The following is a 16368-nucleotide window of genomic DNA, read 5'->3' as shown; positions in this document are numbered from 1 at the left end:
TGGAAACAATCAAGGTAACAGTTCTCCCAAAATATGTCTTTTTTGGCAAGATGTGGTTCAGCTTATCAATAAGATGGTGGGGGTAACATTCCTTTTGAAACTAAGGATCCATGTATTTGCTGTTGGGGTGTATGTGTTGAGCTTTCCCCTCTGCCTTTCAAGTCTCTCAAATGAATGAATATCTTCCTACAATATGGCAGCCTGTTGCCAAGAGGGTGAAAGTCCTGGTTGTCGGTCAGTGTTGCCCCACATCCCTTCATACCAACTTGTACAAGTGAAGCTTTCCCTCTGTTCCAGGCAGGTCAGATAGGGCCTGCCTATTGCCTGCCTGTTGTGGAGAAGAGAAGCTGTAGCTGTGGTGCCCTCCCCTAATCTGACCTGTCTTACATCAGGTTGAACCAGTTCTCCTGATCATCTGACTATATACAACCCCAATTTATGCAACAGCTCATGGATATGGAACCTGAAGGCCCTCTTCCAGCCAGTGAGACTGTGCATGATTGGTGCTAAATGAAAGCACCAAGTGCAAAAACGTGAATTTGTATGATTCATCTTGGAAGGAACTACTTGGATTTGACAAGATGCTTTTCATTAATATTGATGCTCCCTTTTTTGCCATCAAGTCACATCTGACTTATGATAACCCCATAGGGCTTTCAAGACACAAGATGTTTGGAGGTAGTTTGCCATTGCCAGCCTGTGTGTCATGACCCTGGTATACCTTAGACATTTCCCATCCAAATACTAGCCAGGGTCAGGGACGGGAATATGTGAATTGCCCTGGGTCACCCCACAATTCTCCATAGCTGGGTGGGGTTAGTGGTTAAAGTGTCTAATCTGACACCTTATCCATTATATCACATGCCTCTAGAGTTATTTTTTCCCTTTGTTGGTCTAGTCCTTCCTGCTGCCCAGGAGAATGAAAAGTTTCAAAGTAAGCATCCCAGTGTCTTATCCAGAGGACATGAATAATAAGTTTGATTGGATTAGGAACCTTTTAAATACTGCCGAATATTGTTCCATGATCAATTTCCCTAACGAACTCCAAAACAGAATTTGTGTCTAGTACTGAGAGATATTTATCATTCAGCATCTGTCTCTAACAATTCCTGTAAAAGTATTGAGCCAGGCTGCTTTGTAATATGTAATACTCGCAGAGAGTTTTGTTTTATCTTTAGAAAGGTTATATCGGAAATGGAAAAGTACAGGTATTGATTTTATCTTCTCTTTTCAAAAGGTTAATCAACAAATCAGACTTTATTTATCAGAACCATGAAATGCAGCCAGAAATGAAATATGAAAATACAACAATGCTTATCTTAGATTTCTGCCCTAATGACATAGAAGTCTTAGACTTGATTCTTCAAAGGAGCTTCTTTTAATATGTTTTCAGCTGTCAATGGTACTTTATTTCCTTTCCAGGTCAGTGAAAAGGAAACTCAAAGGGGCCATTGCTCTGTGAAAATATTGTGCAGGTGATCTGCCTCCATGTAAAATTTATTGCACCAAATAAAGTATCTTCTTCCCATAAGTGGGCTGAGAAAGACTTCCCGCTATGTTGTGTGCTTTTCCTTTGTTGCTTGTTAATGTAACAAAAATGACCTTCATTTAAGGCATCTTTACACATTGGGACTTGTTTTAGAACCAGGACTTTTGAAAATGGGAACAAAAGCACTGCATATTAGACTGTTTACTATGTGTTTTCCTTTGTTGAAAATCTCGGAGTCAGAGTATACATACTTTCGGTAAGGTTTTTTTTTATCGGACATGCATTGTGAGTTCCATGCTCAGAAGAACTCAATTCACAGGCATTCAGGGGCTCAGCTTAGATAAGGTCTGTTGTATGCACAGGGAAGCCACTCCTGCACTGTTTTGCCTGAAATGGCCCAGGGTAGCTGCCATTTGCCCAGTTTTCTGGGGCTGCTTCAGGTTGGGAACTGGCGTGAGGGTAAGTCTTAAGCATCCTCTTTGCACATGCTGCCGCCTAAGCAGTATATTAGTACTGCATTCTCAAGTCTGTCACAAGGACATAGTTCCATTTGCAGCCTTTTTAAATGTGGCTCTTGAAAACAGTGCCTCATCCCCCTGATCAACAGTGGGGGATGAGGGAGTAGGTTGCCAGATCCAGGTTGGGAAACTCCTGGAGATTTGGGGAGGGAGCCTGGGATGGTCAGGCACCTCAGTGAGATACAACACCACAGAATCTTCCCTCCAAGCATCCATTTTCTCCCAATCTGTAATTTCAGTGGATCCCCACATCCCACCTGGAGACTGGCATCACTGTGGAGGATGGGACAGACAGGAGTCCTTTATTCCTCCACACTGTAATCTTTAGCAGAATTGGGCCCAAGGTTTTAAAAAGGCTCTCAAATGGCACTGCATCCTTATGGTGGACTTGGGAATGCAGTACTAAGTGTGAGGTGAGAGATCCTTGACTCATAAACAAATGCCTTTGTCCTACTGTTTCATGCTGCAAGTTCCTGCCTGTGCTGTAGTGTGACATTTGTTATGTGATTGCATATATTTAAATTTCCCCATTTCTTTTTTTTTTCTAACACCCCCCTTTTTTTGTCATGGCCAAAATTTCTGGAAATTTTACATGTAGTAGATAGAACAATGCATAGCATGGTAGACATGTGAATTTATCAAGATAATCTGGCCCTCCCCTATTCAGAGTCATCTCTGAAAATAGATTTGGACTAAAGAGCCTCCATTGCTGCTGAGGCTTATAAAGTGGTTCATCAATTTTGAATAGCAGTAATATATTATTGAACATGATGGTTTCAAGAGGGAAATGAGCTTAACAAAACTGAACCATTTGTTTGCTTTGCACATTAATAATCCTTAGCACCACCCATCCTGCTCTTTCTACCTTTGTTTTTCTTGCTGAGGGACTCTAATCAGTAGTAATAAGGCTTCAAGGCATTATAAAAACTAATCAATGTATTGTTGTATAAGCCCTGTCTGTAGATACAGGTAGAAATTACATAGGGGCAGGGAGTTACTGCAAAATGGTGCCACAAAATCTCACAGCCTACCCAAATAGTTGTTTTGCATTGCTGTGTGGAGCGCAAAAGAAAACAGGATCCAGAAGAATTAATAGTAAAGTCAGAGTAGATGCAGACTGTTCACAGCTGCTAATTGCCTAATTCTGGAAGGAGAAGCCAATATTTCTTGTAGTGAGCAAACGAGAAGTTGAAACTCCTTGACAGTGTGTAGGTGACAACCAGAAATCTTGCTTTGTTGCTTTCCCTGAAGGCACAGTCTTCTGGATACATGTTTGGCCTTGTCCATCTTTTTCCTTCATTTCCAGCAGCTTGAGAAATGTTTGACATAAATCCTGTGAGTTCTTGTCCAAAACTGATTGGTGCAGATGCCTGTGGGCTTGGTTATATACTGTGGATTGCGCAGTGGGGTCTGGAGATTAGCTGGAAGGTTGTAGGTAAGGGCAACAGTCAGTTCTTTCCATTATTAAGTGGTGTTCAATTCTTTTGCACAATAGTATGGTGGAATCCAAAAAGTGAATCTATTGCATAGACTGGTCCTGAGGAGAACCTCCTCTATCCAGGTGATTAAAATAGCATCTCAAATAGAGAAGAGGCACTAAAGGGCAGGGGTTGAGAAAGAGGCCTTGTTCTAAATTTGCTATAAATATACTGGCACATTGCGGAGTTGCATATGTATTCTTGACAATACCTTTACTTTGAAGACACGAGAGGTTCCAAATCTGATATAGATGTGGTTGAGGAGTTGTATAATCTTTGTCGGGAATGTCGGTCAGTTCACCTGTCCATTCTTATACTGCCTTTTCTCCAAGGAGCCCAGCTGGTATATATGCTTCTCCTGTCTTCCACTTTAACCCCACAACAACCCTGAAATAGTAGTCAGACTTCAACAGAATGGCTGACACTAGATCATCCATTGTGCTTTATGACTGAGTAAGGGTTTGAACACAGGCCTTCCCATTCCTACCCAATGTAAGAGGATTCCACATCTGAGCTGATCTATGAATGGTGCATCTTGACAAGTCACCAGATGCACTATGGCTTTCTCTGGAGGTATGTGGTGTCCTATTGTTATTTCTGGACTGCGTCCTTGTGGGCAGTCTTGATTTACATGTGAAGGGTGCTGAAGAATATGAATCCACCTCCAGCTTCCTTCTCCTTAATAGGCACAAACTCTCTCCAATATAGCCAGGTGTTCCCAGTTGCTCGGGCAGATGGGTGGTTGCGTTTTCAAATTCTGTTGGCCAGCAACCTGTTTCAGTGTTTAGTTGCCATGCCTTGAGGACTGAAGAGATCAAAAACTGGTGCAATTCCCTAAATGTACATACTTGATTCTATTGCTTCTGTGTGTTTTTTCAGGGGATATATTGCAGGGGATTAAAAAGTAGTATTTCTGTGGGTGCTAGCTTAGGTCAAACCTTCCTGTTTGTTCTGAATAGCAAAGGAAACCTCTGTGTGGAGGATGGAAAAATTATGCTGCAATATCCTTTCTTTTATTCTATGAACATAGGAATATCTCAGTGGTTCATCTAGTCCAGCATCCTGTCTCACACAGTGGCCAACCATTTCTTGTGGAGGGCCAATGGGGCATAGAGGACAAGGACTTATCCTTATGTTATCTCCTGGTTCTGGTATTCAAAGGTTTTCTGCCTCTGAATGTGGCGGTTCCCCTTAGTCACCAGAGCTAGTAGCCACTAATAGACATCTCCCCCATGAATCGGTCAATCCCTTTTTGAAGCTACCTGTGCTTGTAGCCATTCCTACATCCTCTTGCAGTGAATATCACATTTTAGTCACCCATTGCGTAAAGAAGCATTTCCTTTTGTCTCTCCTAAATCTATACCCATCAAGTTCATTGGTTGCCCTCGAGTTCTGGTATTTTGGGAGAATAAGATATTATTCCAGCAAAGTTTTTGTTGACTATAACCAGCTTTGTTAGATCCACCATGCTGCAGCAAATTACAACAGCTGCCGTAGTGAAATGGTTCTTAAGCAAATTGTATGATCTCAATCTTCCCAGTTGTGTTTAAATAAATATACTATGTCAGTATCATAATCCCCTGGTTTTCCCCCTGTAAGATGTTCCTCACGCATTTCTTTCTTCCAGAATCTCTAAAATGAATGGACAACTGTGGCCATTTCCCTTTCTCTTCATTTCTTCAGGGAGTGTACACGAGGCATCAGTCGAATTCCTGACCATTCATGACGTAGCTTGGTGACTCTAGGAAGCTTTTATTGTCTTAGCTTAGATCCAAGCCTGGATTTGTAGTTTATGCCTCCCTCCAAATATCTAAATCTCTGGATTCCACAGCAACCTCTCTATTTTCTCCTTGGTCATCACCTTGCAGCTTGTCCCCTATAACAACCATTGTTGATGATTTTTCATTTTGCTTATTTTAGAGCAAGAACTCTGCTGGCTAGTTTCAGTAGGATTTTGAATATGAGTAGAGTGCGAGATGTGTTTTAATAGCTTACATCCCATGGGGCAGAGGCATAGCTCCAATGGGGCAGATGGGGGTGTGCAATGCACTGGGCGTGTGCCCCTGTGGGTGTGTGGTGGGGGCTTCCAGGATGGGGCGGTTTCGTGGTGGGGGATGCACCAGTGCACCAGGGACTTTCTCCCCTTGCTACGCCTCTGCATGGAGGTCAAGGCTAAAACAAGGTCAAGTTAAAACTTCCATGTTGTTTAGAGTCTGGTTAAGAACCTTCATTCTTATTTTAAATCAAAAGTTCTATAACCTGGCATATATTCTCCTTCTGGAAGAAGTGGGTCAGTAGTGTGGGAGCATGCAAGACAAACAAGCTGTTTTAGTCTTTCCCAGGAATGTGAGTAGGTCTGTTTAACAGCTTTCTTCTGCAGGAAATCTGGTGAGACGAGTCATCTAAAGGAATCAGCAACAGAGTCTGTATAAATTGAACCCAAAGATTCTCTGAAGTCTGTCAGGCAGCAGGTTGTATAATGGAGACATGTCCTGCAGTCAATGGCCATACAAGATTTTATATCACCATTATGTGGTGGCAGTAATTCATACTGTATCACTTACTGTACCTGTGATTTCATATTGTAACGGGAAGAGCAATGGTTCTGAATGTTTAATGATGATGCGTAATTAGCTAGCTCCTGCATGCGCATCTACAGAAAACAATAAATTTATGCTAAACATCAGCAAGCAAGACATTTACATGTAAAATTTAATGCATAAGCTTTCCTGAAGTTGCATGCACAAATTTCTTCATAATGTCTTAGATTAATTTTTTTTTAGCATGGGTCCATGTTCTAGCGACAAAGTCTAGAGCTGTGTACCAATTTAGGGTTGCATTCAAAACTCTTAATTAAAATCTATCCCCATATACCTTTACAGAACTTTGCAAGCCTGTAAAATAGGTTTGTACTGCTAGTTCTCCGGAAGCATCTGGGAACCAGCAGCAGCTTACTACAGCAAGTATGATGGGATCTGATGTCATATTGGACTAGAAGTGCCATAAGAACATAAGAACATAAGAACAAGCCAGCTGGATCAGACCAAAGTCCATCTAGTCCAGCTCTCTGCTACTCGCAGTGGCCCACCAGGTGCCTTTGGGAGCTCACATGTAGGATGTGAACGCAATGGCCTTCTGCGGCTGTTGCTCCCGATCACCTGGTCTGTTAAGGCATTTGCAATCTAAGATCAAAGAGGATCAAGATTGGTAGCCATAAATCGACTTCTCCTCCATAAATCTGTCCAAGCCCCTTTTAAAGCTATAAAGGTTTGTGGCCATCACCACCTCCTGTGGCAGCATATTCCAAACACCAATCACACGTTGCGTGAAGAAGTGTTTCCTTTTATTAGTCCTAATTCTTCCCCCCCCAGCATTTTCAATGAATGCCCCCTGGTTCTAGTATTGTGAGAAAGAGAGAAAAATGTCTCTCTGTCAACATTTTCTACCCCATGCATAATTTTGTAGACTTCAATCATATCCCCCCTCAGCCGCCTCCTCTCCAAACTAAAGAGTCCCAAAGCGCTGCAGCCTCTCCTCATAGGAAGGTGCTCCAGTCCCTCAATCATCCTTGTTGCTAGCCCTTCTCTGCACTTCTTTTTTTCTATCTCCTCAATATCGCTTTTTTTTGAGATGCGGCGACCAAGAACTGGACACAGTACTTCAAGTCGCGGTCACACCACTGCTTTTATACAAGGGGCATGACAATCTTTTGCAGTTTTTATTATCAATTCCTCCTTTTCTAATGATCCCCAGCATAGAGTTTGCCTTTTTCACAGGCCTGCCATGGCATTGAGTTGACATTCCCATGGAACTACTTCAACTAAGACAGCCTAAATCCGCTTTCCTGGTCTCAGACTGATAGCACTGGACTTTCCTGTAGCTGATGTATATGTGAAGTTTGGATTTTTTGCCCCTATGTTCATCACTTTTACATTTTGCTACATTGAACTGCATTTTGCCATTTCTGGAGCCCACTCCATCTAATTTATCAAAGGTCCGCTTTGGAGCTCTTCGCAATCCTTTGTAGGTTCTCACCACCCTACCTAATTTGGTGGTATCATCATCCTTGCAAACTTGGCCACCCACACGCTTACCTGCACCCCCCTACTTCCAGGTCATTTATGAATAGGTTAAAGAGCACTGGTCCCAAAGCGGATCCTTCTTTTTTTTTGGGGACACCACTCCCGACATTATCTCTCCCATTGTGAGAACTTCCCATTTCTACACTCCACTCTTTGTTTCCTGTTTCTCAACCAGTTTCTTAATCCATAGGAGGACTTCCCCTCTTATTCCTTCCTCTTCATTGCTGAGTTTTTCTCAACAGTCTCTGAGGTGAGGAACTCTTTGTCAAAAGCTCCTTTTGGAAATCCAAGTAGACAATGTCCACCGGTTTCTCACCCCTGGTCCCACATGCCTGTTTACACCCTCAAAGAACTCCTCTAGTAAAGTTTGTAAAGACAGGATTTTGCCTCTCGCAAAGTTTTCACATGCTGACTCTTTTCCTCAGCAGGTCTTGGCTTTTCTTACCATGTTTAATAATTTTATCTTTAATGATAGATTCTACTAATTTACTCAGGAACAGATGTCCAAACTGGACTGGCCTGTAATTTCCCTGAGTCCCCCCTAGATCCTTTCTTAAAGATTGGTGTGACATTGGCCATCTTCCAGTCTTCAGGGATGGAGCCTGATTTCAGGGATAAGTTGCATATTAAAGTGAGAAGATCAGCAATTTCATGCTTGAGCTCTTTAAGAACTCTTGGGTGAATGCGATCTGGGCCAGGGGATTTGGTAACATTTAGTTTATCAATGGCTGCCAGAACTTCTTCCTTGTCTACCACTATCTTTGCTAGTTCCTCAGATTCGCCTCCTAAGAAGCTTGGTTCAGGTGCAGGAATGTTCCTCACCTCCTCTTGGGTGAAGACAGATGTTCCTCACCTCCTCTTGGGTGAAGCCAAATTCATTTCTGTTTCATTTGATTTCTGAATTGAGCTCTAGAAACCAAAAAGAAATACCTTGTCTTTTTACAAGTCCTCACTTTAAATAAGATCCACACGCACCTTCTTTTCAGTGGCTATCTTTACTGGAGTGTCCATTTTTGATGGCACATAGAAGTCTTTTTGATGGTATGAGGCTCCATTTACATATTAGAAAGCTCTCATGTTTGCTGGGGAACCAAATGATGACTTTGTTTCACAGGTTGTCTTTATATAGGTGCTTGTTTCACAGCAGAGCCAACAGTGCTGGGGTACCCAGCATGATGCCAGTAGGGGCTGTGGCATCCACCAACACCGGTCATAGTGCCCCCCAAGTGTTTTTAGAAAGTCAGTAGGTATATATGTAGCTTCTGCACTGTAGGGCTTGTGATTGGCCAATGGAAATCTGATTGGCTGTGTAGATTAAAATCGTGTATTGTGGTCAGTGGCTGCCACCACTATATTAGTTCTGATCTCCTCTTTCTGAATATATTTCTTTAAAAATTACTCCTCTTGTCCCCTGCACTTGGACTTCATCTGTGCCTATGTGGTTGTGTGACTCCACCTCCCAAGGTTGTTACTTTGTGGTTGCACCCACCACCCTTTGTCAGAATTCCAATGATTCCTGCAGTTTCAGAAATTCTAGGGATCCTGTAATCATTCATGGGGTGGTTTGTGGCGATAAAAACAGAGTGTGTGTGGGAGGCTAAAACTTTTTCTCCTTCTGTGCTGTGATTGCAAGGAGAAATGGGCTAGTATGCATCTGGGCAGTACAAAACCCGCAATGCATGTGTGATGCAAAGTTTTCATGTTTTTTGCCAAAAAACACTAGGACTTTAATGTGTAAATGGAGCCTGAGAATTCTCTGGAATTTTTTGTGCGTTGTTTTTTCCCCCCCACCTCTAAAATACAGATAAGTAATCCTTTACACCTTTGCCAACCCTTTTAAGAATTTATAGCTCTCTTAGACCCTTTTCTTTGCAGGGTATTTATGGCATTTAGTACTTCACTCATATTACAACAGTAATCTGTGCACTGGAAAAATGCTGCTGGAGACTGCTGCTTGTCTTAAAACCGTGAAAATTTAGTTAGCCATTTTAAACCACCATGATGCCATAAAGGTCAAAAATATTGTGATAGAAATTATGACTTCAAAATTATGACTTCAAACTCTATGCTGGGGATAATTAGGAAAGGAGTTGATAATAAAACTGCAAGGATTGTCATGCCCTTATATAAAGCCGTGGTGCGACCGCACTTGGAGTACTGTGTTCAGTTCTGGTCGCCACTTCTCAAAAAGGATATTGAAGAGATAGAAAAAGTGCAGAGAAGGGCAACGAGGATGATTGAAGGATTGGAGCACCTTCCTTATGTGGAGAGGCTGCAGCGTTTGAGACTCTTTAGTTTGGAGAGGAGATCTCTGAGGGGGGATATGATTGAACTCTATAAAATTATGCATGGTGTAGAAAATGTTGACAGAGAGAAATTTTTATCTCTTTCTCACAATACTAGAACCAGGGAGCATTCATTGAAAATGCTGGGGGAAAGAATTAGGACTAATAAAAGGAAACACTTCTTCATGCAACGTGTGATTGGTGTTTGGAATATGCTGCCACAGGAGGTGGTGATGGCCACTAACCTGGATAGCTTTAAAAGGGACTTGGACAGATTTATGGAGGACAAGTCAATCTATGGCTACCAAACTTGATCCTCCTTGATCTCAGATTGCAAATGCCTTAGCAGACCAGGTGCTCAGGAGCAGCAGCAGCAGAAGGCCATTGCTTTCACCTCCTGCATGTGAGCTCCCAAAGGCACCTGGTGGGCCACTGCGAGTAGCAGAGAGCTGGACTAGATGGGCTCTGGTCTGATCCAGCAGGCTAGTTCTTATGTTCTTATGTTCATTAGCCAAATAATATTTGCCAGGTTAGTACAAGGAAGAAGGGGTGTGTGTGTGTGTGTGTGTGTGCGCGCGCGCGCGCAAGCAAGTAAGGAATGCAGATTCTTAGAAATCCTCTTGAGAAATAGAATGACTTCTGGTTGCTTGACAGCCAGAGATGAATTGGAACAGACAAATGCTGTGCATTCCTAGGGTTTGTCATCTTTTCGCTACTTGGTATACCTTGTACTAATAATGAACTCCAATGGACATGTTAATGACTTTGCTGTTATCAAGGATGCTTAGATGATCTGCATATTTTAGCTTGGTGCGCAAAGATACTGAGCTGCATTGTCAAGCTTTAAAACTCTTCCAAAACCACCCCTGTGTGTTGTGTTTCAGGGCAATAATACAGGGCTGTGTGCTTTGGGAATGAAATAGGAATGGGAAGATATTACAGGCAGCACAGAATAGATTGTGAGCCAGATCATGTCAACTGCTATATTGATAACATTTGCTTCTGTAAATTTTTCCTCTCAGACTTGCTTTATCGAATAAGCTCTAGGTATGATGTGTACTTCCTTCAAATTTCATCACTACAACAAACTTCAGAGGTTGATTAGATTGAACAGGTATGATTGGCCCCAGGACACCTAGTTTATGGCTGAGTTGGAGCTTGAATCCAGGCATCATGGATCCTAACCACTACACCACACTGGCACTGAACGAAGGAGAGATCAGTCTATTGTAGTCTTGAATTCTGTTCTGACTAATATCTGGTTCTGAAGTTAATTGTAATAAAGGTCTGGATCTACATTGAACTCTGTTCTCAATTAATCATGTCTTTCTTCAGGTACTAAGATGTAACTGCCAAAGTTTTCATAAAGTACATACGGTCTAATCTTAAAGGACTAGGGCAGGCCTACACAATTTTCCTGACTCATTACATTGTGATCTACTAATCACAGTTCTGAGTGCTAGAACCTTATTGCTATTTCTCTACTCTGCCAGGAGCTTGAAAGACTCTCGGGTTTTGTTTTGGTTTTGTTTTGCATTCTGAAACAGCTAGTCAAAACAAGAAGATACATTAACCCACTAGTGGGCTGTTTTTTGTGTCTAGCTGTCGGCACTTGGCTTCGATCTATGTAAGCCTGAACTAGAAGCTGGCTGTATTGTAAATACCTTCAATTTTCAGCCCTTGTATTGTTGCAGTTTAAATGAGTGGATGGTTGCCATAATGGTTAAAAACTGTGACTGACAATATTGCAAAAACTATGTGTTAGCAGAAGGGGGTTTCTGAAAATGTTGGATGGAATCACTGGCCTGGGAGATGGAAAAACCTTACCTAGTCCTTTTTCTCGTTAATACCAAATTGCTCCCTGTTGCATGATTTCTGGTCTTTCTGCATTGCTTTGTCTGCAGGTCATATTCTTCACTTGATAATGATATGTACATCTTGTGTCTTGACTGCCCTTTGGGGACTTGTTGCAACTGCTCACTGGCAAAGAATTGGTCTAATACCATTTATTCTAATTTTCTCTGCTCAACAAGACTCAATTTCAGGGAAAGGTGCTTTTGGAGTCCATTGTTTGGGCCATATAAGGCAAAAGCATTTGGACTGTTATGTGGCAAAAGGCAAAGGCTTGTTTGTAAGTGAAACAAGAGCAATGTGAGTTCAAGTCATTTGTTGTGGTTTAAAATTTGTGACTTCCCTGATCTTCCTTAAATAGTGGCCCATTTCTGTTTGCAGCGAGACTGTTGGCTCTGCAGAGGGGTTTGCCCATGTCCTATTAATTGCTGTGAACTCAGCCACCATTTCCTGCCCCTTCTAGATTGGGAGGTTCTTTGCCATCATTTTCTTTCTTTTTTGGGGGTGGGGGTGGCTGCTCCTATAATAGATCGAGCTTTTGTGATACAGGGTTTGAAATTTAAAAAAGAAGAAAAAGCCTCATTGATATCCAGGTCAGGAGGTTCTTTGCTGCCTTTTTTGGGGTAGGACTCCTGTGATCGACATAGTTCCTGAGATAGATTGAGGGTTTAAAAAAGGATTTAAGAAAAAAAGAAGCCCCATCAATGTCCAGAGAATGCTAGTTGAGGAGTGGATTGGACTACTCCTGCATGGGTGGGGGAAGGCAAGGAGAATGGGAGACCCTGAAGCAGTTAAAGGTCACACTGGTCTCACTTGCTCACTTTTAGGAACCACAGGACTTCTCTGATCTTCGATGCAGTGGATTTAGAAGGGGGGGGGGGAACCCATGTGCGCAACTAAAAAATTGCCTCAGAGGAAATGGAGATTCACTGCAGGGCAGATAGAAGTGCACGGATAGCAAGTGTCTCTATCAAAGTTCTTCCAAACCCCTGAGTGACCATTGGCCAACTATTCATTTTCAATCAGACCAACTCTACAGGGCTGATTTGAATGATAGAAAGCATAGCTTGCTAGGATTGGGAAGGTGGGTATTTGAATGATTTGGGAGAGGGCAAGGGGTGTGACTGAGGTAGAGTATATGCTGTGCACACAGCAATTTCAGGTTCAAGTCACTAGCATCCTCATTGAAGGGTCTGGAAGTGGGTACTGGGAAAGATCCTTCTCTGCCTGAGGAAATGCAAAGCTAGTGTTAATAACTGGAAACAGTGCTAAGCTTGATGGGTCGGTGGCCTAATTCTGTATTGGTCAGTTTTAGGTGTTTATCACATGAGGCCGTGACACTTGAGATGAATAACATCAGCCAAACTTCAAATATATTACAGAGCAAGTGAATGAAAAGTTCAAGTTTCTTTGCTCAGGAGCACTTTGTGATTGCAGTGAAGTTGGGGTACTGTTCTTCGTTTTATTTTTTTATTTAAAAAATACTTATATCCATCCTTTCCTCTAGGTTCAAAGCGGCTTGATGATGCTTGATGATAAGGTGACTACCCTCACTTATGAACTAAGAATCTGTTTATTTTTTTCAACATTTGTAGGAAGGATCAGCACCTTCTTTCTCCTGTAAATTGCTGGTATCTGGTATTGACTCAGACTCGGAGAGAGAGCAGAGACCATGCTACCCTGAACGACATTTTCATGAACAACGTCATTGTCCGACTTACTCAAATCAGCGAGGATGTCATCAGACTATTTAAAAAGGTAAATGGGTGTTGTTGCCATATTTTAAGGATTTCCTTTCTATGAAAATTAATGCTATGGGAATAGTAAGGAGGATTCCGCATGGACCAAAAATAGCGCTGGGGCCACGGTATAAACACCATTTGGGGTGAGAGCTTTGCATGGCTTCAGTCCCTGAAACGGGGCTGGAGTGCTGTTTTTTGGCCAAACCACTCTATTTGAGAATCGCTAAACTAGCACGGCATTTAGAATAGAGTGGCTCGGAGCTGGTGCCATGCGAAGGGGCAGGGAGGAATCATTGCTACGAAACTCACCCCCAGCAGTTCCCAGCCCCACCATCGGCAGCCATGCTGGGGAGGGAGACCTCTCCCGGTGGCCATGCCGGTGAGGTCAGCTGCCCTGTGGCATGCTGCCCACTGAAGAGGCTGGCTCCCATGGTGGGCAGCTGCCAGCAAGCCTCCCCAGCAGGCAGCGAGCCACGGCTCCTTTTTCTTGGTCGGCCCAGTGTAGCAGTGCAGGGACATACCTGTGTGAAGGTGGCGGAACGTGACATAGGTGGCATGGAACCAGAGCACCTGAGAGAATCCCTGGTTCCCGGGCAGGTGAGATGCCCAGGCTGGACAGGGACACAGGCTGGACAGGGACAGGCAGGACACAGCTGGTGCTGGCAGTGCCCACTGGTCAACCCCACCTCCAGCCACCAGGGATGACCCTGGGCATGGGAGGAAAAGGAGCCTGGAAATGTGGACTGCACTTGTGAAGCTGGGAGGCAGCTGTGGGGAGATTGTCCGGCGAGGACAGTGCTGTGAGGCATGGGGGGTGGGGCTGTGCCACCCATGACCTCCTCCAGGGCAGCCGAGGGATGGCACCAGGGCTTGGGGTTACCTGGAGGGACATGGAGGCTCTGACCCTCCTTCAATCTGGGGAGGGGGGAGCCAGACATCCAGCAGGCATTGGCCAGCAGCCGCCACAACCTGGATGTCTTCAAAAATGTGGCCTGAGAGATGAGGCAACGGGGCCACTAGTGCATCGTCACTGAGTGCTGCACAAAAACCAAGGTCATGAGGCTGGGCACCCATGTCACCTGCTTTTGGTCTGTTCTGTGTGGCTATGTAGCTGCGCAGCCGCAATTGTTAAAAAAAAACCACTGGTTGCAAAGCATTGCCGTACGAGGCCTTGCAGCCCTGCCAATGCGATTACTGTCAATGGGAGGGCCGGCCATATGAATGGATCAGAGCTTTACCAATATCATTTACACTGTTTGTACAGCACTGTTTTTGGCCCATGTGGAGTCCACCTAAGTTAGACTGGAGGAGCAAATTAATGCAGTGTTTTTGACCAACTTAGTTTAGCCTGGAAACAAATTGACTTACAACCAGGTACGGCTTATTATCCCACTGCTCTTAATTCGTTTTGGACCACAGGGTAAGCCGATTATTATGTTCTCTCAAGTGAGGTTGTAAGTCAATTTGATAACAACTTCAGACAGCATCTCCGACTCGGTTTGTGAGCAAATTCCCTTTTAAGAAACACTCCGTACATTTCCCCTTTAAGAAATAAGTTGGGATTGCACAGACAACCATAGCTAAAAAGAGAATCTGAGATTTTTCAAACATAGTGTGCCATTGTTCAACTTTATATTCGGCACTCAGTTCTGGAAGAGGATTTTTATTCCATTATATATATCATGCTGATATTACCCACATTGTTGGGATTTACATACAGGATCTTTTGTGGGACAGGCTGCCTGCTCAGCAGTTAACATGCGGGACCTTTTACAGAACAGCCTCCTTGCCTAGTGTTTTACGTGAAGTCTGGAGACAATTCTGTTTGGATTCATATGGTGCTTTTTTATTGTATGTGCATTTGCTTTTTGTATATTCACCTTGCACTTTGTTTAAGGATAGGTATATGTTGTATTAGCTTTCACTTTTGCACATATTAAATTGTGGTGGCAGCAGGTGTGCAACACATTCTTTATCTTCCAGATTATTTACTTTGCACTCCATCATCTCTTTGTTATAATTGTAATGTGGTCATTTCATTTAACTCTTTCATCTATTTTGCTCTCACTGCTGAAAAGAATTTAATTTGTAAAGCTTGCTAAACTTGAGAGGCTGGATTCTGTTCATATGAATTGGCTAACCTTGGGTATGGAAATATTTGGCAGCATTGATCTCAGTTCAAACAATATCATTAATCCCTGATGTGAGTTTCTTTAAGAGAAGAAAAATGGAACTGGGGGTGAAATAAGAGTGGAATACTGTGAGTGAGTAGAATGAATGCTCTGAGTTCTTTAACAGCTGAGTAAAGTGGTTCTGTTGAAGTCCCAAATAAATGCTTTTAGAAGGCACTGGGATGGATCATGGCCTATGTACTGAGGCTCAAGTTAGAGAAGATGGAGTGCCACTGCTCAATGGTAATGCTGCTTCGAGAATAAGGGGTCATGTTGTCTGGGCAGAGTCATGCTACCCATGGAACATTAGGGGTCCTAGTTTGCAACTGCTTTGGGATTGTTGCATACAGTTGGAAGTTCAGGTCTCTTCCATGGTGCATACTTCCTTATATCTTATCTGCTGTCCTTCCCTTGGTCACAGTGATTCATGCTTTGATTGTATCCAGATTCACTTACTTTCCCATACTTGACACAGGGTGCTTCTGAAAACTTTCCAGAAGCTTTAAATCAGTTTGAAATATGACACCCAGGTTGCTATTGTGGGTTGGAAACAGGAATTGTATCATCCCTGTGTCAAAAGATCTGCACTGGTTGCCTATTTATTTGTGAATCAGCTTCATAATTCTGGTGCTTCCCTTCTTAAATCTCTAAATGCCCTGGGATAAAGGGCTCTGAGGAAGTGCTGCCTTCATACTGGTCGATTCCCCACTCATGATTAGATGCGTGCTTGTCACTCCAAATATCTAGGTTTC

The 16368-nt window shown here is 43.0% G+C and overlaps 1 protein-coding gene across 2 annotated transcripts in view; it reads left to right on the top strand.

Annotated features, from left to right (window-relative positions):
* The window catches only part of SRGAP3 (SLIT-ROBO Rho GTPase activating protein 3), a 232850-nt gene that overhangs the window by 100594 nt on the left and 115888 nt on the right, over nucleotides 1-16368 (top strand). For both annotated transcript variants that reach the window (XM_048487752.1, XM_048487751.1), the window contains exon 3: nucleotides 13299-13461. In XM_048487752.1, the coding sequence (XP_048343709.1) occupies nucleotides 13299-13461 (163 nt within the window). The remainder of the gene's footprint in view (nucleotides 1-13298; nucleotides 13462-16368) is intronic.

The sequence above is a fragment of the Sphaerodactylus townsendi genome, linkage group LG03 (assembly GCF_021028975.2).
Source record: "Sphaerodactylus townsendi isolate TG3544 linkage group LG03, MPM_Stown_v2.3, whole genome shotgun sequence".
Taxonomy (NCBI): Eukaryota; Metazoa; Chordata; class Lepidosauria; order Squamata; family Sphaerodactylidae; genus Sphaerodactylus; species Sphaerodactylus townsendi.
The sequence above is the reverse complement of the archived record's forward strand: the minus strand, read 5'-3'. Positions and strand labels throughout refer to the sequence as shown.